The 24,202-nt window shown below is 41.9% G+C and overlaps 1 protein-coding gene across 1 annotated transcript in view; it reads right to left on the minus strand.

Annotated features, from left to right (window-relative positions):
• DOCK3 (dedicator of cytokinesis 3) overlaps nucleotides 1–22,962 on the minus strand; it is a 184,509-nt gene extending 161,547 nt beyond the window's left edge. The window contains exons 1-2 of the mRNA XM_082288519.1: nucleotides 22,830–22,962; nucleotides 3,520–3,603 (exon numbers count right to left, since the gene is read on the minus strand). Of these exons, the coding sequence (XP_082144645.1) occupies nucleotides 3,520–3,603; nucleotides 22,830–22,866 (121 nt within the window). The 5' untranslated portion in view covers nucleotides 22,867–22,962. The remainder of the gene's footprint in view (nucleotides 1–3,519; nucleotides 3,604–22,829) is intronic.
• Nucleotides 22,963–24,202: the final 1,240 nt, after the last annotated feature.

The raw sequence follows: 24,202 nt of genomic DNA on the forward strand, positions 1-24,202 counted from the left end.
TAAGTGTCCCCAATACCAGAAACACTTGTTTTGACCATGCCATCACTGCTAGAACAACAGAGGGCAACTTTAAACATATTTTCTGCATGGTTTAAGAACACAATTATTAATGTGCACACATGAAAACCATGTAGATAAAATACTTGTGTGGATAGGAGAATTTGCATGGGTAAGATAATATTCTTCTAACTGGTGCTTCAGGCATCAGCCTGTTTCCATTCTTCAGTGAATATACAAAATTCTCAAGGTAATAATTACAGTTACTGAAGTTAAAGCATTTTTAATCAAAGGAAAATTGCCCTCCAGCAATAAAAACAAATGGACAAAACAGACATTTTAAATTTACTCTGAATGGCACTAGTTACTGACAGCTACTGCCTGTGGCAGGGCAATAGCTACGTGACTTGAAAGACAGGGTGTTCCTTAGAATGCACAGTCCAAATGTGTATTTCAAACCAGGAGTGTGCTCATGCTTTGCCACTTGACAAAAGAAAATTCCATCCTTCAGCATTTCCAAGTGCCACACTAACATCATACCCCTCCAGCTCCTCAAGGCATGGCAGGCAGAGCAGAGAACTCCACTTGGTGTTTCAGTGCTCCCTTGGTGCCAAGATCACAAGTGGAAGGGCTCAGAGAGGGGAACAGAGAGGGGGGAAAGCTGTGACCGACAAGCACAGGTCCAACTGGTGTCTTGATGAACATTTCTAACCTTTGAGTGAAACCAGTCAATGATCTGAGAACCCTTTGTGCAAGCAGTAACTACAAAACCACTCTGGTAACACCTCATGCTGTACAGATGGTGTGTGTTTGATGGAAACACGGGTGGAGCCTTTGGTAGCTGCAGAGGAAAGGCACATACCAAGTCCATGGTTTGATTTACTGGGATAGTGGGCAGAGGGAGGCCTTTGTCAGACTTAGGGTTAAAAACCAGTGATTTAGGTATTTGTGAGGCACAGAAATTTGTGGAAATCCAAGAATTCCAATCTCAAGCACGTGAACAAGATCCAAATTAACAAAGATAACTGTATTTCACTGCATTTCATTTAAAAAATGCATAGACAACCACAATATTTTTTAATGTATTATCAATTGGTATTTATATTTATTAACCTTAGAGACAAATACGTGTGTGTGTGTGTGTGTGTATGCACACACCTACATTTGTTTCTTTACTCTGCAAATATCAATAAAACTTAGCTACAGTGATACCCAAAATCTTCAAATAGGAAATTCCCTCCTCTTTCACTCAATTGCTCTAAAAGCAGGGACTGCCTCTTACACCAGTCACTACAGAAGAGCACTTGCTCTTTTGTAATACAAATACAGCTATTCAGTAAGTTATTATGATTAAAAATAAGCACATTCAGAAGTATAGCTACTCTTTGAATCTTTGTCAGCCTTGAATTCTCCAGCAAGTCTCTGAAATCATAGTTCACATTACTAGAAGTTTTTGTGTATGTGAATCTTTTCAACCCAGACAGCAAAATCCCTGCTGCAGACAATTATGCATAAACTATTCAAGAAGTGAAGCTGAAACAGCGATGGATCTTCTGTGACTCTCACACCAGTGACCCTTATTTTGTGTGGGTTAACATTATTTTATCCAGTCTGTCTGCACAAAAGAATCCCCAGCAAATAACGCAGAAGTAGAGGACCCTGTTAAACAACCACTTAGACAAGAATGCTTATAAAGCAACTCCTTTTTTTTCCCCCTTTTAAGAACCTACTTTGCACATTTAGTGTGCTTTTTTGCATAATTCACACATGCAAGAGCTGCAGCACAGACCATCTGAATATTCAGATGAGTTTCATAGTGTGGAGTTCCAGATGTTATTATCAAAATTAATGTATCTTTTTATACACAAAGTCCGTGGTAAAGGCACCCCAACCAAAATGACAGGATAGAGGGCTTAAAAAACAAAACCAAAGAATTCTGTACTAACCTTCTTCCATCCAGGTAAACCTTGTCTGAGGAATTCCTTTCTCAGCAATTTGAAGGCTGGCATGAATTGCTTTTGAGGAATCATCCTCAAAACTACCAGCAAAGGAAATATTCAAAGCCTAATTATTATAACACTGTACAGACAAGTTGGATTATCCTTTTGCTTTTCCATAAACAACCTGCTCCTTGGTGATCGTTTTATTTCCCAGTTTTGAAAATTTCCCAGAAATGGTTGGAAAATACCATGACTGCTTTCAACAATATACAGTGTTTAATTACCTTAGTGTTATCCCATCCTAAGCACAGGGATACTTTTCTCCTGAGCTTGCACCATGTTCTAATTCACAAGACCTGGTAAAATAATTACAGTCTGCCCTCAGTGTGTGAGCACAGCTTAGCCCATCACACCACTCACGGTTTTTAAAAAAGCATGGGATTGTTTACAGCAAGCTTCTTTGTGGGTAATTTTCCCCATTGCACTGCAAAGCTCTCATTCAACAGAAAATTTTTACAAATGTAGGTGAAGAAGCTACTACGTTACTAGAAACATTAGCATAGAAAAGGTGACTTTTTTGTGATGAGTTACGTCAGTGGGAAAACAAACACCTGAATACAAGAAAAAGCATCAAGAGCAAAAGCCAGTTCTAGGCATGAGGGAGGCAAAGCAGAGTCTGCTGACAAGCACACAAAAGGTCTGGGGAGCAACATTAACACTGGAGATGAAAAGCGACTTTAAACTGAACAAATAAAAAAACCACATCCACAACTTTGTGGAATGTTAATTTGGAATTCAAATTCGTGGATCTGGGCTTTGAATTTGTTTAACACTTCAGGATAAAGGTTACATTATTCCACCTCAGAATATAGTGAAACATGTTCTCATACTGTATCTTGTCAACCTACTTCTCACCAGACATGTTTTACAACACTTGCTTGAACATTAGGATAAGAATAATTCTCCTTTTACATACAAGTTCAATCACTCTTCATGTGAATAAAGCAGAGCATTAGGACATTCAATTTATTCACACACAGACATCTCCAGCCACATACGAACTATAAAATTTACAATGGCATTTTGCTTTAGGTACAAAAACACACATCAAGATAAATGCAAAACAATCTCTCCTAAAGCCATTTTTTCTAGTATTGCTAATCTATTTAATAATTAATACTTTAGACCTATTCAGATGTTTCTGAGTAATAAAACTGATACACTTAATAGAAATGCATAACAGTAACACTGAGAAAATACAGTAAAAAAAAAAAGATACTGGTTTATCCTTTACATGATGAAATTTCAGTGCAAGACCCAGTTACAATACAACAATCAGGTCAGGGTTCAAGATTTTCTGGACAGATGGTTAACTTCAAACACACTGACCCCCTATCAGACTGGATTAGTGCCAAGAGCACTCAGCCTTTCCTACATAAAGTGGGTCAGAATAGGTTTTATTCAAGTGCTTTGATTTGATGCATCATGATTTCCAAAGAACTTACTATTAAAATATGCTAGATTAAGGTAATTGTATATTCTTACATAGAAAATGGGGTTCCTTCTTGGACATCACACTTACCTTCACATTTCTCCAGGATCTGGACAGTTTCACCTAGTTCCAGGACCAAGCCTTGCGGAACAGTTCCTCGGAAGCTGCATATCACTAGAGGGTGGGGAAAAAGGGAGAGACACATATGAGGCTTGGATCTTTGTGTGAATTTTCTTCTAAGCATAGCCCTTTAGCTCACTCCCTGCATAAAAATAGCTCTTACATAGCTGCCCAGAAAACCTGTCAGCCAACTTTTCCTGATCAGAGATCTTTATTCCGGCCCTCATCAGAAATTAAGCTCAACAACAACATAAAAGCTGAGCTTTTTAAAAGATTTTTAAATTAAGCAAGGCTTGTAATCACTTTAATCAGAAACCTCTGATTCATATTGCATACAAAGATTTCCTTGTCTCGCAATCCTTACTCAACTCCACAACCCATCAATGGAACAGGCTGCCCAAACGGCAGAGATTACAACAGGAACTCAACTCCAGGAATTACTTCTCTCCAAGTTGAAACTATTTCAAATACCATCTGTGCAACTAATACACTGCAAAAATCCTGTAATACCATACATTACGAAAGAATACGTAAGAATCTGTACTTTTGATAAGCACTAACTAATATGATACACATCTTGCTTTTCCAGGTATCTTTAGTTTTCATTAACCAGGGAAAATAAGAATCCATCTTCATATTTCAGAAAACATTAATATAATAAATAAAAATACTAAATGAAACTCGATTTTAAAAATCAATTTTAAAAATATCACAGTGTCTAATGATCTGTTCTTCAGCTATATTGATGAAAATACAACAGGGACATGGACATAGGTAGTTCAAACATGGCATGTCAGAACAAAGGGTGAATTGCAGGTAAGGTCCACCCTGCCCCCAGTCCTAGCATTTAAAAACTCCCCAGGCACAGATTTAATGCAATCACTCCAGTACCTTGTTCCAGGTAAACACACACTCAGGAGAGCCCTACACACCCCGGAGCACTATAAGTGGAATTCCACGAGTTGAAATAGTGACCTCCAGTGGGCACCATCCTTTTCTCCAATTTAAGAGAACGCTCCCCTTGGAATGCAAACACTCCAGCTGTGGTCAAGATGTTCCCACGTGATAGAGGCACATTTCACAGAATATTCTGAGTTGGAAGGGACCCACCAGGATCATCAAGCCCAACTCAAGTGAATGGCCCATACAGGGATCAAACCCATGACCCTGGAGTTATCAGCATCATGCTCCAACTGAGTTCATCTCCTCCCTAAATACATTTCCATGTCAAAGCCATGAGTCCCTTAGGATTGTACAATAAGCAGACAGGCTGAAGTCCAGGGAAAAACACCATGAACTCAAGACTCCCACCTGCATTATGTACCACGAGGTAGGTCTCTTGAACCTCGAATTTCCAAGAAATAACAAGAAAAGCATAGCCAAAACTTCCACCAGAACAAACCTGCATTTTAACCCTATACACAGACTTTGTAATGGGCAAGAAGAAACAAACTACACACACCAGGCAAACACCCACACAGATGTGGCCAATACAAGAAAGAGTGAAAAAAAATCCAAAGGGAACCAAATGGCATCAAACCTTTGCACCTCCACTGCGAGACTCAATGCAGGGTTTAATCACAAGAGTTAAGAACTCAGAATTTCATCAACAACCCTAAACTGCTCTCTCAGCTCTTAAGGCCCAGCAGAAGTCACCGTCAGTTAAATGAGGCTTTAAATTCCTGTTTACATCAGAGGCAGGAGAAACACAACTGGCTCCAGACTGGAATAATGCAGACAGCATAATCCAACAAAAACTATGCTCATCAGCATTCTGAATTCATTCTCCACCCATGAAGAAATCATAAATATGGATTTCAACCAAAGAAAAACTACTTAAAGCCTCTCCCAAAGTGCAGGAACACTGACAACTAAAATGATGAACTGGCAGGACATAATCAAAAACCTCCAATGGCTTTTCCTTTTTTGTTTTTTTCCTGTTTATTCTGCCCCTTCACTATTTTAGATAGCTGGATCCTTTAAATATAGAAAATGTTTTCTCGTTTCTAATTGGCAATTTTACCAGAACAAGAAAATATCAGTTGATTTGCAAAATACTGCAAAATCCTGTATTAAAATGTGATTTTTTTGTTCAAACCAACAAAACCACTAAAAAATTCACGTATGTCTCAAAAAAGGGGAATTTCAAACACCTTGGATAAGAAGCTACCTTTGAAAACACCAGAAAACAAAATAGAGAAGTGTTAATACAGTAATAAGATATTCATTTATGAGAGCAATTTTAAGATACATTATTAATTTTAAGAATTTATATAGGCATGATAATATTAAAAGCCAGTTTCCAGACCTCTTTCATCTTTTCTGAACATGCCATGAATATCACAACAGAGACACCAGTCATGGGATATGTGGGTGCTGGTGGTTGTAGACAATAGAAAAGAAATAACGGAGAGAAAAACAACTCAACTGGTCTTACTCAGCCAAGCCCAACAAGAAACAGCTAACACTGCATTAGATGCTCTGAATTAGCAAACAGCAGCTGACTTCCTATGACAATTATTTACTGTATTAAAACTACTGAATCAAGGATGCAGCTGAGAAAGAAGTTGCAAGTTCTTTGGCCATCACATACCTGCTTATTCTGTAATAATACAGGCGAGTTTGCAATAAAAGCTAAAGGAAAGGTACCAGGAAGAGACAGTACTGGGTTTTTTTCAATTGCTGATAGAATAATTTTTTAAAACATGGTCAGGATTAGTGACTTCAATATATTTAGTCTTATAGGGAGTAATTCTGATAGATCTGTTAGTTTACAGATGCAAACTGTCCACTTTTAAAAGGATTCTACTGGTCACACAAAGAACATTGATACAAGGACTCTACAATATGTAATCGGCTCTTTAGAATTCAGAGCACTCTATTAATAAGATAGACAAAGCTCTTCTCTTAGGTCTACTTCACTCAAAAAAAGAATAACTAAGCAGAAATCACAAAACAGAAGTGAACTGATTCCATCAGCTCTAGGTACAATCTTGATGATCATACTCAATTAGAAAATTAGTTCTCATACAAAAGTAACACCCCCTTCATTCTCAATACAACAGTATGGAATCCAATTCCTTTCGCAAATCATCAATGAATTATGTGAGTCTCTTCTGTTTGACAATTTTTATAATCAATCCATAGGATCAGTGAATAGCAATATAGATTTTATCAAAATAGTGGAAGCCAAATCTCAAGAGTAAATGATTTTCCAGCCACGCTAAATTGAAGTCAGGAAAAATCAAATAATCCAAATAAATTGACCCAATAGACCAAACTGTCTCGCTAAACTGTTAACAAGAACAAAGTTTAACATTTCTGAAATAAAAAAGACTGGTAAAAATAACTCCTGATTATGACAGAATCACAGAAATTTAAGGCTATTTTATAGTCTGATTTATTATTCCAAAGGTTACTTACAAAAAGTTATGGATGTTACTCATTCTTTAAGCTAAAAATGCATTATGCAAGACAACCTTATTTATAAAGGCCCTTTTAGATACACAGATCTTCTTAGCAGTGTTATCTGAAAAATACGATCACAAATATAAATGAGAAATACAGAGTAATTTAACTATTCTGAAGAAAATAATTTACAGAGAGGACTCTGAAAACTCATTTCTGTCCTTTCCACAGAGAATTTTTTTACCCTAAATGATCACCTACAAACTGTCCATCAATCTGTAAGTCGCCATCATTTCTTACAAGACTCATGTCCTCAGTCACCAGAATACGCAAATAACACATCAGCAAAACAGGCATAAAGCAAAGCTTTTACCTACCAGTTAACAGATCTGACTGATCCCTCCTGGACTCCAGGACACACTGCTGAAATATTTAACATCCATTTTCAAATATTAAGCCCCTCGCCATCATTCAGTTCTATAAGAAGGTGGCAGCTCCCCTCCCAAAGTCATTTCAGCCAGCAGTTAAAGCCAACATTCTGCCAAAGAGGAAAGCTTTGAAAAAGCACCACATGCCATGTGATTCAGGAATTATCTCCAAGACAGAAGTCCCTTATCTGTGGTACTTAAACTGGACCACAATGAGAAAAATCCTTCCCCCTTCACCTCTGAAATTTACCAGTAAGAAAGGCACAAACCAATTCACACAGGCAGTGACTCTCATGCTGTATCAGAAAATATGAAGGAATTGTGGGGTACAACATAGACGAACAGATGGCACTGGAATACCAGTTTCAAAAGTCAAAGATCCAAGGGAGGACAGATTTTTCCTTGCCCATGGATATGGCCTGATGCAGTATAATATAAGCAGCTGCATTGCAAGTTACCAGCAGTAAGAGAAACTGTACCAAAAGATAAACAGGACATGTTAAGCCAATGCATCTTTAAACAGGTTTGATTCCTCCTGTGTTCCACCTAAAGCAGCTCCTTGCTATGTGAACAGAGAAGATCCAATTGACACAATTCAAGAGGTTTTACAAACTATGTTCTCAAACAGCCCCTGTCAATAGCTCTTGAAGAAACTACTCTTGGCTGTGATAAAGTGGGAAGGTGTTTGGACAGATAAGCAATCAACAAAGTGATGTGAAATAAAAGAGCCATTTCCCTTAGTGAGGACAGATTGATCAGCAAGCTCTGAAGGGATCTCTGTTGGAGTCTTTTCTTTTCTAGTATTCCTAAATGATCCAAAAAAGCTCATCATTCAGAGAAGCCACAAAGTTTATGAGGCCACTCAGGCTATTCAGAGTAATAAAGAGTTACAGATGGACCCAAGCTCCACAAGCAGAACTGGCAGATGAGCAGTGTTTAGTTCACCTGCGTGGTGTTTCATGAGGGATGAATAATCCTCACCTCACATAAAAATCATCATCTCCTCCCTTGCTAGTGCCACACTCAGTGGAACCCTGGAATGTCAGAGTTCTTACCATAAACTCAGTGCTCAGCTACTGTCAGGGGCCACCCCACATCACACACGATATTGTCTTGAGCAAAAAGGGAAGACATCATGACCCACAGTACTGCATAAAATTCCCAATGAACTCCACGTGCCAGTTTTCCCCTTTGTCAAAAGCTAACCCTTTGCCAGAAAGGATTGAACAGCATAAGGAAAGGTAGAAAGAAGTGAGAGAGGACATAGCAAGGACTGAATAAGGGCTTTTATATGATTGATTGTTAACCAAGATGAGACTCCTGTACCAGGAAGGCTGAAATGGTGGAGAGGGGATAACTGACAGAAGGTGCACAGGGAACTATTGCTATTCACCCCTTCCAGTTCAAAAAGCACAGCAGTGTCAAATGAAGCAGCAGAGTTCAGGACTTTAATAAAGTAGTTTTCCACACAGTGCATAAACTGTGAAACTTCTCACAAGATACTGTGGGTGACAGAAATTAAATGATCACTCAAGTTCCAAAGCCAACAAGACAAATAATGGATGTGTCCCACTCTCGGCTCTGCAAGGCCCTGTCCCAGGAAGCTCTGGAGCCTGGGGAAAGTTCCACCCTGAGTGCAGCCACCTGCTGCGGGCACGGCCGGGCAGGACACCGGGGATGGGACGGGGCTGGAATGCTGTGAACTCCCTCACCTGTCATCAAGGAGTCACCACCTGAGCTTCTGCTGTCCTGTCCTATCGACTGGTTGGGGACCTCATCTGAACACCAGCAAGGCAAAAAGGAGAACACAACTCAGAGAAATGCTGAATCAGATTTCACCTGTGTCATTGTTACTTTCTGCTGCCAACCACAGAGGTGGTTTCATTTTTGCTGTGATATAATATTTAAATAATTTAAAATGTATCTTCATCTTATAATTCTTTCCAATTCGGGTTCCTGTGTCCCAGCTTCCCCACCCAGTCTCACCTGAGCTGCAATGCTGACACAGATTATTTTTCTTCTCAAATGGTTGCCAATGTCCTGATAATCACAGTGATAGAAATGTGTCACATTTGTCACATGAACAGTGGGAAAACCCAGGACAACAACAGGGAAATGCCAGAGAACTACCCAGCCCAATACATCCAGCTGCTCACTCCCTTGAAACATCTTTTTTTTTTATCATTTACACAAAGTTATCCAATGAACTGACATGCCTTCTCATGTACTTTCTTATTTTTTAATCTATTTCTACACATTTCAATTAAGCCTACAGAAATATTTTGATCTTGCATAATGTTCTATTTACACTACATAATATCAGTTCAGCTCATGAGTAATTTGTTTATTTTCATAAAGGAACAGAGCCCTTCCTCTCCCCACTGTCCAAGATGTATCAATGAAAATCAGAAGATTTAAATGAGGGCTGAGAAACAAAATCAGTTCAAGAGTTTTTCCATGTTTACATTCTTTCTTCTTCCTTCTCCAAATCTAAACTACGTCTCTTAATCATTAATTGGACTTTTAGAAATTATTATTTATTTCTCAGGTTTTCACAACCACAATAGAAATCATTGCTACTAGAACAGATCCAATATGCTAACCCACCCACATTTTGATTTTTCTTTATCATAAGATGTTGGTGAGGCCATGATTTAATGGAATGTATGAATTAATTTGGGGGCAAAAACTGTAATTTTGTGAATTTTCAATATATCTCCATTTACAAAAGATAGATCTTCTTGGACTTTGTGACAGGTTTTTTCCAGTTCTCAACTCACTGTTAATATCATCTGTCTTATTAAAATTCTGGTAGCTTGCAATATTTTTAGATGACACTTGCAGAACAAGTGTTTCAGGTTAAAGTATGTAATTTAATTTTTATAAAAGCTCTGTACAACACTCAGCTTGCAGTTATTCAGTTATGCACTGACCATCCCTCAGTACATCTTCAACTGAACCCATTTCAGGAGGAATGGCAGGAACAACACACAGGAGAGAAACAGCTGCAGTTGTGTTGCTCCATACCCAAAATACCTTGACAAGGTATAATCACACCGAGCAGACACTGAATTGTGTTCTGTGCTACAAACATCAAAGTTCTCAAGTTCTCTGACGGTGTAATTTATGCTTTATTACACATAACCATGTTTTAAACTCACACCTCTATCACACCAGCTAAGAATATGGAGTATGTGTTTACTTAGGGTAAACACAACTCTGAAGTTTCACAGTCCTTATACAGCATTCTGTATTCAACTACTACCCATTATCACCAGTTAACATGGGACACAAGTCAATCCCTGAGCTTAATATTGACTTAGATTGATTAGTATTAAAGATTGAATTAAAATTTAGATCAATATTAAATGATCTAATATTTAAGAAAATAATGTAATTACTCCAAAGTGATAAACTAATACTATGATGAGCATATATCTTTCCCTAAAATAATTTTTCATATTAATCCAGCTATTAAAAGTGTCTAGTATGACACAATATATGCTAGTTTTAGATAAACTTTATTTTCTTCCCTGTAATACCCAGATGATAACAAAGGCTCCATGTAATCCAAGAGTCAACAGATGAGACCAAAGATGGCTCTAAAACCAAGATCTTTTCCCTAACAGAGGCTAAAACAAGGAGGGAAAGGAAGGGTATTAGAACAGGGCAACGGTGTGGCTTCCCCCAACCTAAGACATCTGTGGACTGGGTCTTTCTAAACAAAAGTTTTTATTAGTATTAATTTTATACATGTATTTAGTAGCATTTTCTATAAATTTTCTTCTATGGAGCCACCCGAATGTTGTAGAAGCACAACAACTTTTAACAGCCCCATCAGCCCAGAACTCCGCACGTGACTCTTCCATCACGCAGAAAAGGGGCTTCACTCGTTCGGCTCCTGCGTCACCAATGCTCCCAGGAATTGTATGAAATGCGCTAACAATTTATTTTTTCTTCCACTCCACAGTATTTGTGGTTTCAGAATTTTCTAAACTACCTTTGCTTAATAATGTATTTTCCAAGAAGGGCCGATGTGGATTCTTTGCGTTTGGGGACGGCAGAAGGAACAGTCTCCAGGCCAGGGCAGGATGACTGGGCAGGAAAACCAGCACGGATACAAATTATCCCACAGAGGACAAGAGAGAGGCGAGATTCAGCTTTACCTTTTTGTGAGGCAACTGTGTTGCACAATCACGCCTACGGGCGGCACTGAATTAATACTTCCCAAACCTCCCTGTACCTTCCAGTCTGAGCCTCTCTCAGAACAACAAACCTTTTCCCAGCAAAAAGGAGCAGTTCTTGAAAACAGAAAATTATGGGTTTAATAATTTAAAAGAACAAGATGCAGTTTATGATAAAAAAAAACCCCTTCACATTTTTATAAAAAATTAATCATATTGGCCTTTAATTTTGTTATTTTGTGGAACTGCTTGATTAAACCTGGCAGCTTCATAGATTGCACAGTTAGAGTCTGATAATATTTGACAAGGGAGCAGAACCATGAGGCAATGAAAAGAAAAACATTTCCATTTTATCCTACAAATACCTACAATAATGTTTTCACCTTCACAATACACCTTCCAAATAGTTAAATGATTAATTGTGGGTGAGGGTTTCAATTATTTTCCAGAAATGAATCTGAAACTTGCAGATTTATTTGCAACTCCAGGCCTCATTCAGCAAGTATGCCCATAAAGAATACAGGGAGCAGACCCCAGTTCCAGCACTTCCAAAACATTCTGGTGTTTAAGAAAAGATGACAATATGAATAATTTCAGTACGGAAGAGAGGGTATATCCAATTACACCTTAAAAACCCAAATAAAACACAAAGTTTTTGCAGAAGGGGCATTTCTTGCAGAGTGCACTGGTACACACGACACAGAACAGGGCTCTAATCCGATTGGAATTGCCAGGCACTAATGTAATACACACACACACACAAAAAAGATTATCAAAAGCTGATTAAAAGCCATCCAAACATTACAATCGAAGAGTAGGGATTAAACAAAAGACACGATTTAGACGAGGGCTAAAATTTTTTTGACCTTATTAATGGTCTTCATGAACTTTTATGCCAAATCTTGAAGAAAAATGTACTTCAGAACTGAAAGCAAGGCATTACACTTTGGGTTCTGTTTACTGCCAAAATTACAGTACAATTAAGTGAAGGTATTTCAGGCTGCTCGGGGAGCAGTGGCAGTTGCTAGGCAGCATCTGCTCCTGTCAGAGATGCTTCTTTCTTTGTGCAGTACAGAACCTCAGCCAGGAATACTGCCACCAATGGATTATTCCAAGGCAGCTTACTGCCATCACATGGCATCTGCAAAGTGCTCACCCGCTGCCTAGCAACACCGCCTCTTTCTACTGAGTCATACCAGCACCAGAAAAATATTCCTGCAAAAAAAGAAACAGATGCCTGAGAAGAAAGGTGATCATTCAGTAGCAGAGCAAAGGATTGCAAGCATCCTTCCCCTGCCCTCCAAGATAAAAATAGAGATTGGGCTCAAAAATCACGAGCTGTTTAAAATAGTTTTGCACATCCTGGTGGCAGGAGGTGGGAGAGAAGAAATGGACTAAAAGCCCACAGTGTTGTCCACTGCCTCTGCTGTGTTAAGGAACTGGTCTTGAACGTCCAGCTTTGCAAGGATCTATCCTGTTACTTCATCCTCTTCCTGTAAATCTATTCCATCAGTTCATTCGAGTCCCTCACCCATACATCATTCCCTCTACGCAGGAAGCAAATGCAGCAGGTTTTTCTCTCTCTTTTAAATAGAGGCAAAGGCTGTTTCAGTTTCTGAAACCTTCTCCCTCTTTCCAATACCCAACAGCAAAGAGGAGAACACTGACCCCTCTCTGCCCAGAGAGGTGAGGAGCGGTTCTGCACTGCTGCGTTCCACAGGCTGCAAACAGGAGCCTGTTGAACACTTTACTGTTCAACACCAGGAAGCAAAGGAAGAAACCAGTCAAGTTTTGACTCTCCTGGAGGGTGGAGATTGCACCACCTCTCCAGGCATCCTGCTCCAGGGCTTTCCCACACGCACTATGGGAATCACTATCCCTGATTGGACTTTGCCCCCACGACTCCTCCTTTCACCCTGCAACTCTGAGAAGCGCCTGGCTATGTCTTCTCTGTAACTCCCTAGAAAGCAGCTATCCATGAGCCAACCTTCCCGATGTTCCTCTTCCCAGGCTGTACCACCCTGGATCTCACAGATCCTCCTCTCTCCTCGTGTGTTCCCACCTTCTCACCTCACCCCTTGTACTGTGAGATGCAGCCCCGGGGTGACTAAAGGAGGAAAAGATCATTTCCATCACCACCCTGGTGCCCAGGATCACAGCCTGGGACGTGGCTGCCTACAGGAGAACACCACTGGCTCATGTTCACACATGCAAATCCCCACAGTACCTTCCATCTTGTCCCATTTCACACAGACTACAGCGTGAGACTTTCAGACCTCCCGCCTACCTGTTAAATAAGTTCTTAACACTTTAAAACTACCTTGGCATTTATGGTCACTTCGAACATTTCCAGTGAGCAGCAGGAAGGGAAGAACAGGGCACGTTTATAAAAGTGTATCTACCAGCATACAGCTCCTGCATTTTAGCTGAAAACTCTATTTTAGCCTATACTGGCTGCCACTCAAGAACTTTTTGTGCTGAAGACAGCTATGAAACCTATCAATCCACCCATAAGAACTTTGACTTTTTTGGTTTGCTACCGAAATACAAAAAAGAAAAGAAGTACTTGACTGACAAAACCAAAGATGCTTTCTTTTCATGATTTTTAACACTTCCAATCTTGACTGAAGCAAATGTACATTATTTAATGCTATCAACATCATCTGAGACATTGGGGAAATCCTTCTTTTCTCTTTTTGTGTCCTCCACACAGGTTTATTTCATTATTATTATTATTTATTTTGTTATTATTTATTTATATTTATTAAACTTTTTTCCCCCCGTTAAAAGGAGAATATGGTCTTCTCCCAGAAATATAGTCACTCCAGAAGTGGGGGAGAAGAAACTAAAACCAACCCAACAAGAATCAGCAGCTGCAGTTTGGGGTCTTGCTGTGGTGATGAAAGAGAGAGAAGCCTATTTTCTACCTCCTCTGCCCCAGAATCAAAAGAGAAGCTGAAACAGCAAGACCAGTGCTTGAAACACAATCTTCCTTGGCATAAACCCCTTGGACCAGAGAGATCACTTATCAGTTAAAAAAGAAAAACAAAGAAATCCCCCCAGCAGAGGGACTTTGGTCCTAATTCTGCTCAGATCAGTGTGCTGGGAAGGGCTGAGCCAGAGCAAGAGGGGGGACGATGGAAGGATGGAAGGATGGACAGCTGCAGATCTCCCTGCAATGCCAGGGAGCTCCCCCAGCAGGCAGGGGCTGTTCCCATTGGATGCTCTGCACACACAGAAGGGCCAAGCACAGCAGCCACTTTCCAGCCCCAGGACAGCTCTTCCCACTCTAACAAGTCCCTGCTGGAGGAATGGCCCCGCAGTATCACCTTTAAACAGAGGCACAGGCATGGAGAGGATTCCCCTCATTTCTCATCACGCCAGGCCAGGCCCACAGGTAGTGTCCAGCTCCATTTTGTACAGCAACAGCAGATGTCAGGGCAAGATTATTTCACAAAAATGTTGATCCTGCTCTAACAGGTCCAGCAGAACTACATTGTTGTCTCTTTGATTTATCAAAATTCAAGTCACCAACCATTTGGATCATGAGCATTTAGAGAGAATCAAAACACAAAGATGCACCAAAGTTCAAACTACAGTTTTCAGTAACCTTTTTTTCCAGTAGTTCATAAATTTTTGGATTATTTGTCCCACTCTGGCTGACATTTTCTCACCTGAGCCTACACTCTCTGTCCATGTAATAGAGGCACACATACACAAAACAGTGCCTAGGTGAAGTGGGCAGCTTTCTGTAGACACTTCCACAGGCATTTTTCTCCACAAAGGAAGAGATGGGTGAAACAAACACCTCCTCCTATCCCCCTCATCCAGACTCAGTTACTGGAAACAGACATTGCTCCATACAGGGAGTACCCAGCACTGTCTGAGATACTCTCCTATGAAAGGCTCTCTGCTCCCTTCACCACTTGTTTGGGCAGCCCACCCAGCACCCACTCCAGCAACGCAAAGGCCCGTGTGCACTGACACCCAAAGAGGCCTCTCAAAAGTTATACATTGCTTTCAACTGCCTTCTATTTAGCAGTTCTGGGTTTCTCTGACATGGATACAAGATTTCCTTTATCAGGTTAGAAGACTAAAAGTGCAGGTACACATAAACACCTCGTTCATTAACACTTCGAGAGGGAAGAGAGGCCCTGCTGCTCAAAAACAGAGTCACAAGAGGTTTTCAGAACAGTATGGCACCTACCAAAGCACTCTGTGCTACACTTGGGCACACTGGGTAGCTCAGGGACTTCCATTCAACAGAAACAAAATAAAATAATTCACCACTCCATCAACTGCCTACTGCCAACACTAAAAGCATTTAGTGCCTAAGCTTCCTTGCACTGAAATAAAAATAAAGGTTTCTCTGGATGCTTCAGAGAACAACAGCTTACCTCTGAAAGCACAAAGACCTGCTTTTAATCACCAAGAGTTAGCTGGCACCACTTGTCATAAGCTTTTCTTAAGGCTTAATATCCAGAAAGACTCAAGAAAAGAAAAAGTAGCTAAAAGCTGAAGAGAGATGGAGGGAAGTCTTATCCTTGGAATAAGTAATCACCTCACAACTGTACTGGAAAGCACTCAGCCTGCTCAAAGCCTCAGTTCCCTGCCTTCCTAATATATTCCCTAAGTTTGGGCTAAGGACATATTGTTTGAACAAACAATAAAACATGTCTAAGAAGAAGGAATTAACAGCCAAAAAAACCTTTAGAGATGCTTTCAGGATCTCAGAAGACATCATAAAGTTCATTTTGATGTGGAAAAACTTGAACAGGGGGTTGATTTTAACATCAGTCACTTGAGTGAGTTATTTCATGTTTGCCTTGAGGTTCAGTGAGCAGACAGATTTTGAAACAGAACAAAGTGAGAAACTGAGTGATATTAAGGTTGATTCATAACTTAAAAACAATCAGTGGAAAGACCATTGTCACTCACAACTGGGTTTGGACCAAGATCCCACTGTAGGCTTCCTTTGGCCTCTTCCTCAGTGCACAGCACAGCTGAGAGATGAACACAACGAACTTAATAACCACACAAATTAAAAAAAATTTTCTCTGGAGCACGAGAAAAAAGTTGCATCAGGCTCTTCAAGGACTACATAATTTTCCACAGACTTCCCATTCTTTGGTAAGTGTTTTCACACCCACTTCTGAACAGTGCTCCCATTTCTCAAGAGAACAAATCTATGGAACGCATATGGCCACCAACAACACCACTTGTTGGACCCATCAGGCAATTACAGATCTTCTGTATTAGAACCATTTCAAAATAACTGTTTAATGTGTTAATCAGAAATGCCTGTCTATCTACAGGTCACTGTGCATATGAACACACAAAACTTCCTCATTCCCAATTACCCCCCCTTTGTGGGTTTTGAAATGTCAGCAAATACACGGTAGAGAATTTTATAATTACAAGTTCTGGTAAGAGTTCTCATATGTTTCCCCATGTCTACATTGGAGTCTGACTTGTTAAGGGCAGAGCTGCTGCAAAAAAGGCTTTGCAAGGGTAGTGAGACTCAAGTCCAGCTGAGCTGTGCCACTGACTGTACCCTAAGAAAGTTGCTTTCAGAGGTTTAATAAAAAGTCACCCTTCCTCTCTTCCTACATAAAACTGCAAACCACAACTTGCACCATCATCCCATACTCACACACCAACTTCCTATTTCTTAAATCGTTCAAAAGAGAAATTACTTTAAATTTCCTCACTAATTTCATTCTGAACAATCTCCCTTCCTGTCCTACAAGCTTGACAATGAATTTCAACCCAAAGCATACAAATAAGAAACACCTGATAGAACCTGATTAACCATCTTTTTTTTTCAGCAGGTCAGAACCTTTTTATCTGCACTAGTATGCACAGAAATTCCAGTTTTAAGTTCTTTTTTCCCCACCCAGACCTATTTCCATTAAATATGCAGGAAAAGTTGTCCAAGACTGCCAACTCACATCATAAAATGTCTCTTGTTACTGGATGTATTGTTAGGTGAGGACAGAAAGTCTGAACACCAAAATACTTCCACCCTTAGAAAATCATTCTAAAAACAAAATCCCTTCTGCAATAGGGATAAGGTCAGGAAGGAACTGCTTTTGCCCCTACCCTATTGGCAGTGGCTGAAGTTCTGCAGGGCTTAACTGAACACCCAACACAGCACAACAACAAATAAATGGAGAAAATTGCTCTAAAACCCATCAAATCATCCGAAGTTAAACCCCACATTGCACTGCTATCACTTCTTGCTCCAGGATCACACCCACATTCCCATACAAACCATGCAAACATACACATCTCACTCCTTGCCTTGGTGAGCAATTTGCTTCTTAACTTCATTCCTCCTGTATTTAGAAAGTTTTGGCTAATTTCTACTGCAGATGCATTTGTGGACAACTGGTATTTAGACAATCTCAAAGTAGTGATATCTTACAGGTTAATTCTCATCCAGCTCTGCAAACCAGCTCTTCACGAGAGCCAGTCTAACCACAATGTCTTTAGCTTAGTCTTTTCTAGGACAGATGAGCCAAAATATATTAATCTTTTCCCACAAAACAGTACATTTAACCTCCAAGTTCTTTCAGCACCAGCAGAATTCTAGATTTACCTTAGACTGGAGCTGAAGCTGCCCACCATGTTTAATGACACTTTACTAAACTCTCCTCTCTATACTGATAGTATCCCATCAGAGGCATCTTGGGAGCTGCTCTTTTCCAGAGACATTTCAAGGTGTGATTCATTTCCCATCCAGTTAAATAACACATATACATTTCCTTTACAATCCCTGACTGACAAATTCCTTTGCTCATTCTTAAAGCCTACAGGTAAAAAAAAAAAGGCCCTTAGGAGCACATACTGAATAGAAATGACTCCAATCCGTGGATCATCCTGTTTTCCTGACTAATGACCAAGTCCCCAGGTACCAGCAGCACTTCCCAAAGCAGTGCAGCACAGGAGGTTTGAAAGTGCATCCCTCCACATAGCTTTGGTTCCAAGACAGATCACTGAAGAATATCCTTAGTCACCTCTCTCCTGCTGCCAGACATTACATCTCCTGGCACTGGGGCACAGGAGAGAAAATGAAATATAACCTATGTCCCTAACACAGCACCTGATGCAAGGATTGATATTGCTTCCCAAATTAACAATGGACATTTTCCTAATTTGGGAGAGGGACTTTTCTCTACCTCTCTGAAACTTCTCATTTTTAAACCTGTAACAAACCACTCCAGTGACCCAGTGAAACCACAGTGCCACTCACTGCCCCCTTCAGCAGCTGCCTCCTGTATGAACAGGTGAGGCAGGGTCTTATGCCAAGAGCCTTGGGGAGGGAAGACTTATCTAAGTTCTGCAGTCCTGTTCTTCCAAGCATAAATATGAACTGGAAGTGTGCAAGACAAGGTTTAGTGATGGGGGGGGGAATCAAGATACTGATCAAAAAGCTGCAGTACAAAACTGTAACTAGGACATTGTGATGTTCCACCCCTTCTCAGCAAGAACAAGGGAAAGTTTAGTTGTATTTGTGCTTATGGATTTCTTTTTCATTTTTACCAATTAAGCGGTGAAAATAAAGATTTAAAAATGCATTTTTAAATAAAACAGATTTTAACACTAATTCTTTGAACAAACTAAGAACAGATGCTGTTGATGTAGGCAGGTTCTCCTTCTCCTCTGTGACTTAATACATACATATTTAATATGGTCAGCCATACAAAATACAGCAGCAACTACGTTAAAAAAAGCCCAACAAAACAACAAAAAAACTTTCCTGAGAGCCACCTAAATGTGCTTCTTGCACAAAAACAAAACAGCAAAAACTGACAGCCTGATGAAATAATCAGCTCTCACACAATTGACAAATGTTATTTACTAAAGAGTTCTATTTAACTTTTTTTAATACACTATTATTTAATACTTGCTTTTCAAGACTAAAGTAACTAATTAGATCACTTCAATAAATATTTTCTTAAGACACAGAGACTGCTTTAAAAATACTAAAACGCTAGAGGGCTAGAGAGAGAGTTATCATCAATAATCGGTTCAGAATTCTTATTAATTGTGTTCATAACTGGCCATCTTAAGCACCTGTGGAAGAACTGTCTGCTTTGCTTCAGCAAGTCTCAAGTTTTAAAAGTAGAGTTAGGATTAGAGGCACTGAATATAAGTATTTCTAAATAGAGAGGAATTACTCACAACAGCTACCAGGTAGTTGCTATAGCAGCTGAGAAATAAAATCAAGGTTGTCAGGAAAGTGTTTAATTTATTTCAAAATATCCTGAGCAATCTTTTAATATCTTTGCTGCAGATGCATGCAATGATTTGTATGAGAACTGGGCAATACAATGCTGTTCTACAACTGCCAGCGTGGAAAACTTCTTTTAATTGCAGATAGGCACAGAGAACTTCAGAACTGCCCAAAAGGCACCGACATTCCCATCAGGAAACTGAACGTTCTCCTGCAGCCAAGAGCCTGTGGCTGCAAAGGAATATCTGCTGAGGGGCTCCAGCAAGCACAGAAGAAATGCCTTTGTCTGATACTCCCTAGAAGCCAACACAGAACACAAAGCCCTTCCATAGCCACATGTTGGGGGGGAATGTGGTGTCTGTCTGAAGGAACAGCCTCTCTGAATTATCACCTCTGAGCCAGCTGCCCAGGTAAGGCAACAGAGCACAACTTACTTTAAACAAAGAGAACAGCATCAGAACGAACTACTTTATGTAGCACTGTCCCTTTCCTTGGTACACAAGAATAGGTATATCCAGGGCCTGGATGCCCAAACATTCCTTTCTATTCCACCAGAAACTTCTTTGTGGTATTCCAGTTGCAGAAATAACTGATTTTTCTCCCACCCAGCTTACATCAATTGGGACAAGAAGTTTATTGCCTTAATCCAAAGGCAAATCTTAAAACTTTGTCTGCAGAACTTTAACAGGAGCACAGAGAAAACACACTGTGTTTTTTTGGACAGAGACTGCTCTAACTGAACCCAAACTACTAAAGCCCAAAGGCATAAGCTCAGAACAGTGACTCATGCCAAGAAGATTATTTTTGCACATATTACTTGTGGAATCAGGATAATTTACACTGCTATTTTATCCCCCTTTTTTTTGTCAGTGCACCTCCCTGCAGCAAACCCTCAGGTCTACACTTTCTGCAGACTATTTGCTTTGAAATGCACAAAAATGACCCCTCCAGCCAGCAATGACAGATCTACTTTTGAAAAACTGATATGCCACTCCTCACTTGTAGTAACTAAACTCCAGATATAAGCAGCATTTTTCACCTATTTTCCTTCTCTGGAGGATTATCAACAAATTTCAATTACAGGAAAAGTAATTAAAGCTACTCAAGAATAAAAAAAGCTTGCCTAGAGATCACCCAAACTTGCACAACTGAGCCATTACCTCAGCCCTACCTACAGGTGTGTTGTCTGCAAAAGGAAAATCCCCATCCTTAGAGGAATATTCTCCAGCCCAGGGAACACTCATTGAAATAACACTTGTTTTCATTCACTGCTCTCTTTTCCACATGCCTCTTCCAGACTTGTTTACAACCTGAATGGAGATTTCCCAGCTTTTCTTTTCAAACATCTGCGTAAAAAAAATTAGTTCACCCATTTTTTGGATCAAGGTAAAACAAGTATTTTCCTATTTGAGCACACAGGCCAAACACAAACACAGCACTGAATGTCAAACCCTGTAACACGGCAAAGAAAAAAAAACCACATAAACAGAAGAAAAACAACAAGATTTGAAAGACACATAATTATTTTCTCAAGCATCTATTACAATTATAGCAGTAAGTTTGGTCCTAGGGTAACAGAGGTGGCATTTCACCAGCAGATAAGGTATAAACTAAAGTACAGCATCAACTACATTGAAAAACCCCAACAAAACAACTTCATACTCCTGGAGCATCCAGCTAGGATGTAACAGGGCTTGTTAACTTTAAATACTCCCAATGACCAACAGACACAGCAACAGGATTCGAAGCAATGACTTTCAGGTGTTATTTTCTGCCACTTGTTCATATTACCCTACACTTACAGGTTCTCATCTGATGCTGCATTTGATTTTATTTTTTTAAACAAAAGTGATTTACTTCATTTCTCTTTCCTTCCTCTCTTCACTGAGAAGATATGTGAGCTGTACTAAGCAAAATATTTGACTCACAAGATGAAAAATTAACAAGAAGTGGTTTATTATTATTATTAACAGAAAGCTTTTTAACAAAGAGGCATTAAGGCTTCTGATTGCTCACGAGTTAATTGCCAAGATCCCACTTTAACAGTCCCGGTTAACAGATCATGTAGCAAATTTGTTGATATTTAAAAAAATATTTGTACAAATCAATCATCACTACACACTGTGGAACTTAAAAATCAATATGCACAACTAATAACTAAAAATTTAATGAGGCGTTTAGGTAACTAATCAGGGCAGCAGTAGTGGCTTTTATTATTATAAAACAAGACAACAGTTTAAAAAAAATTAAATCGAAATGAGCAAAAGCGAAGTAAACGAAATCCTGTATCTTCCATTTCATTAGATGTAACATTTCTGCTCTTATCAGGGATCTACACGCTAAAATAACAAACCAAAGCCGCCAACGGTGATGCCTCAGATTAGAGCAACCACGATGCCAGACGACTGTAAAATCTGATTTACCAAAACAACGAACAATCAGCGCAGTCCGCACGCACAGAGGCCCCGGGGCCGGCCCTCCGCAGCCCCCGGCCCGGCAACCTCGGCCGCCCCCTCGTCCCCCGCGGCCGGGCAGGTGCAGCACCGACGCCCCCTAAAGACACCGCGGCGCCGCCGGCCCCTTCCCAACTCCATCCACACATCGCCTCGCTCCGCAGATGGAAACGCAGGGAAAAGGGAACCGCGCGCTTAAGTAGATTAAGGGCTCAGCGACTCGTTTTCTGATTATTTGTGCGATCCCGACCCCAGCGCGGGCCCCCGAACTCCGCTTGTCGCTCGCTTCGCAGCGGCGGCGCTCGGGGAAATAACGCGAACAAGCACACGCAGAGCGCATCCAGCGGTGCGGGCAAGGCAGGGGAGGCACGGCCGGGCAGCCCCCACAGCCCCGCGGGCAGCGTTGTCCCCATCCCGCCCCCGGCTCCACCTGAGGGGCAGCGCCGCGACCACCGCCGGCCCCGGGGGAGGGGAACAGCCGCCCCCCCACACGCACAGCACAACCCCCGGGGTCCGGCGGGGAGAGGAGGGGGTGCGCGGGGCGGGGGAGGGATGCGGCAGCACCTACCCACGCCGTATTTCTCCTCCTCGGTGGGACTCCACATGCTGCTGGATGGCTCGGCCGCGGCCGCCGGTCCCCGGGCAGAGAGCGGCGGGCGGGCGGGCGCCGCTCATCGAGCGGGGGCGGCTTCTCCTCCCCCCGCGCTCAGCGGGGGCGCCGCGCCGGCAGCCCCCGCCCCACGCTCCGGCCGGGGCTGCGCGCAGGGGCCGCTTCGCCGCTGCCGGGGGGCGGGGGGAGGTCGCCCCCCGCCCGCCCGAGAAGCACCGGCCGCCGCGCCGCTCCCCTCCGCGGCCGCTCGCCGCCGGCCCGGCGCCTCTCTTCGCGTGGCCCTGCGGGCTCCGGCCCTGCCGACGCGGCAGCCCCACGGAGCTCAGCGGCCCCGGGCCCCCTCCTCGTCGTTCTTCTTCTCCGCCTCCTCCCGAGCCGCCGCTCCCGCCGCCACCGCCGCCTGAAGGACTCGGGGCTGCCGCGCCCCCCCCGCGCCGGCGGACCTGGCGCGCACGCGCGGCTCGCGCCGCCTTCCCCCCCCCCCCCCCCCCAGCCCCGCGCGGCCGCACGAGGCGCGCGCGGGCGCGAGGCGCGGGGGCGGCGGCGGCGCGTGGCCTTTGAGGGGGGAAGGGGAGCGGCCGGTCCCGGGACATCCTCCCGGCCCCGGGACATCCTCCCGGCCCCGTCCGCATCGCATCCCCGTCCCCACCGCACCTGCCGGCCCGAGCGGCTCCCGGGAGGTCGGCCCGCAGTGCAGCACCGAGCGCGGCCGTGTTTGTCAACAGCGGGGCCAGCCCGACCCCCGGCCGCCGCCCCGGGCTGCCCGTGACACACCCCGGCCTCTGCTCGCCATTGCCCCGAGCTCGCCCGGCCGAGCTCTCAGCTGCCCTTGGCAGCGCTAACCCCAGCCACCACCAGCGCTGAGATCAAAATTTGGCTCTGTGATTTAATTTTCTTGTTATTATTAATCTCCAGAGCTTCTAAAGAGCTGGCAAAATTCGCAGTTTCCACGATGAACACATACCCATAACGGGAACCACGCTTTAGATTTCATCTCTAAGTTCAGCTCTCACTTCCTTCTATAAAAACTGAATTTGAATTATTCACAGCAAAGGAAAAGCTGAAGTAAGTTATACAAAAGTTCTCCTGCAACAGAAATTTTGCTCACTGCAGTATTCCGACGGACCAGCGCCCTTGCCCCAGTACAGCCTCCCGGAAGCTTAGGGAAGAAAACACTTTTTATACAGCCTTTTCGGAAACCTTTGTAAACAGATTACTCCAAGTGAAGTTTTAGGATTGCACTAAACTTTTAAACAATATACCTTCAGATGTACCCAACACTTTTAATAGAATATCTGTTCTCTGATTATATAATAAAACAGAATGAAAGT

This window comes from Coloeus monedula (genome assembly GCF_965178545.1).
Source record: "Coloeus monedula genome assembly, chromosome: 11".
Classification (NCBI taxonomy): domain Eukaryota; kingdom Metazoa; phylum Chordata; class Aves; order Passeriformes; family Corvidae; genus Coloeus; species Coloeus monedula.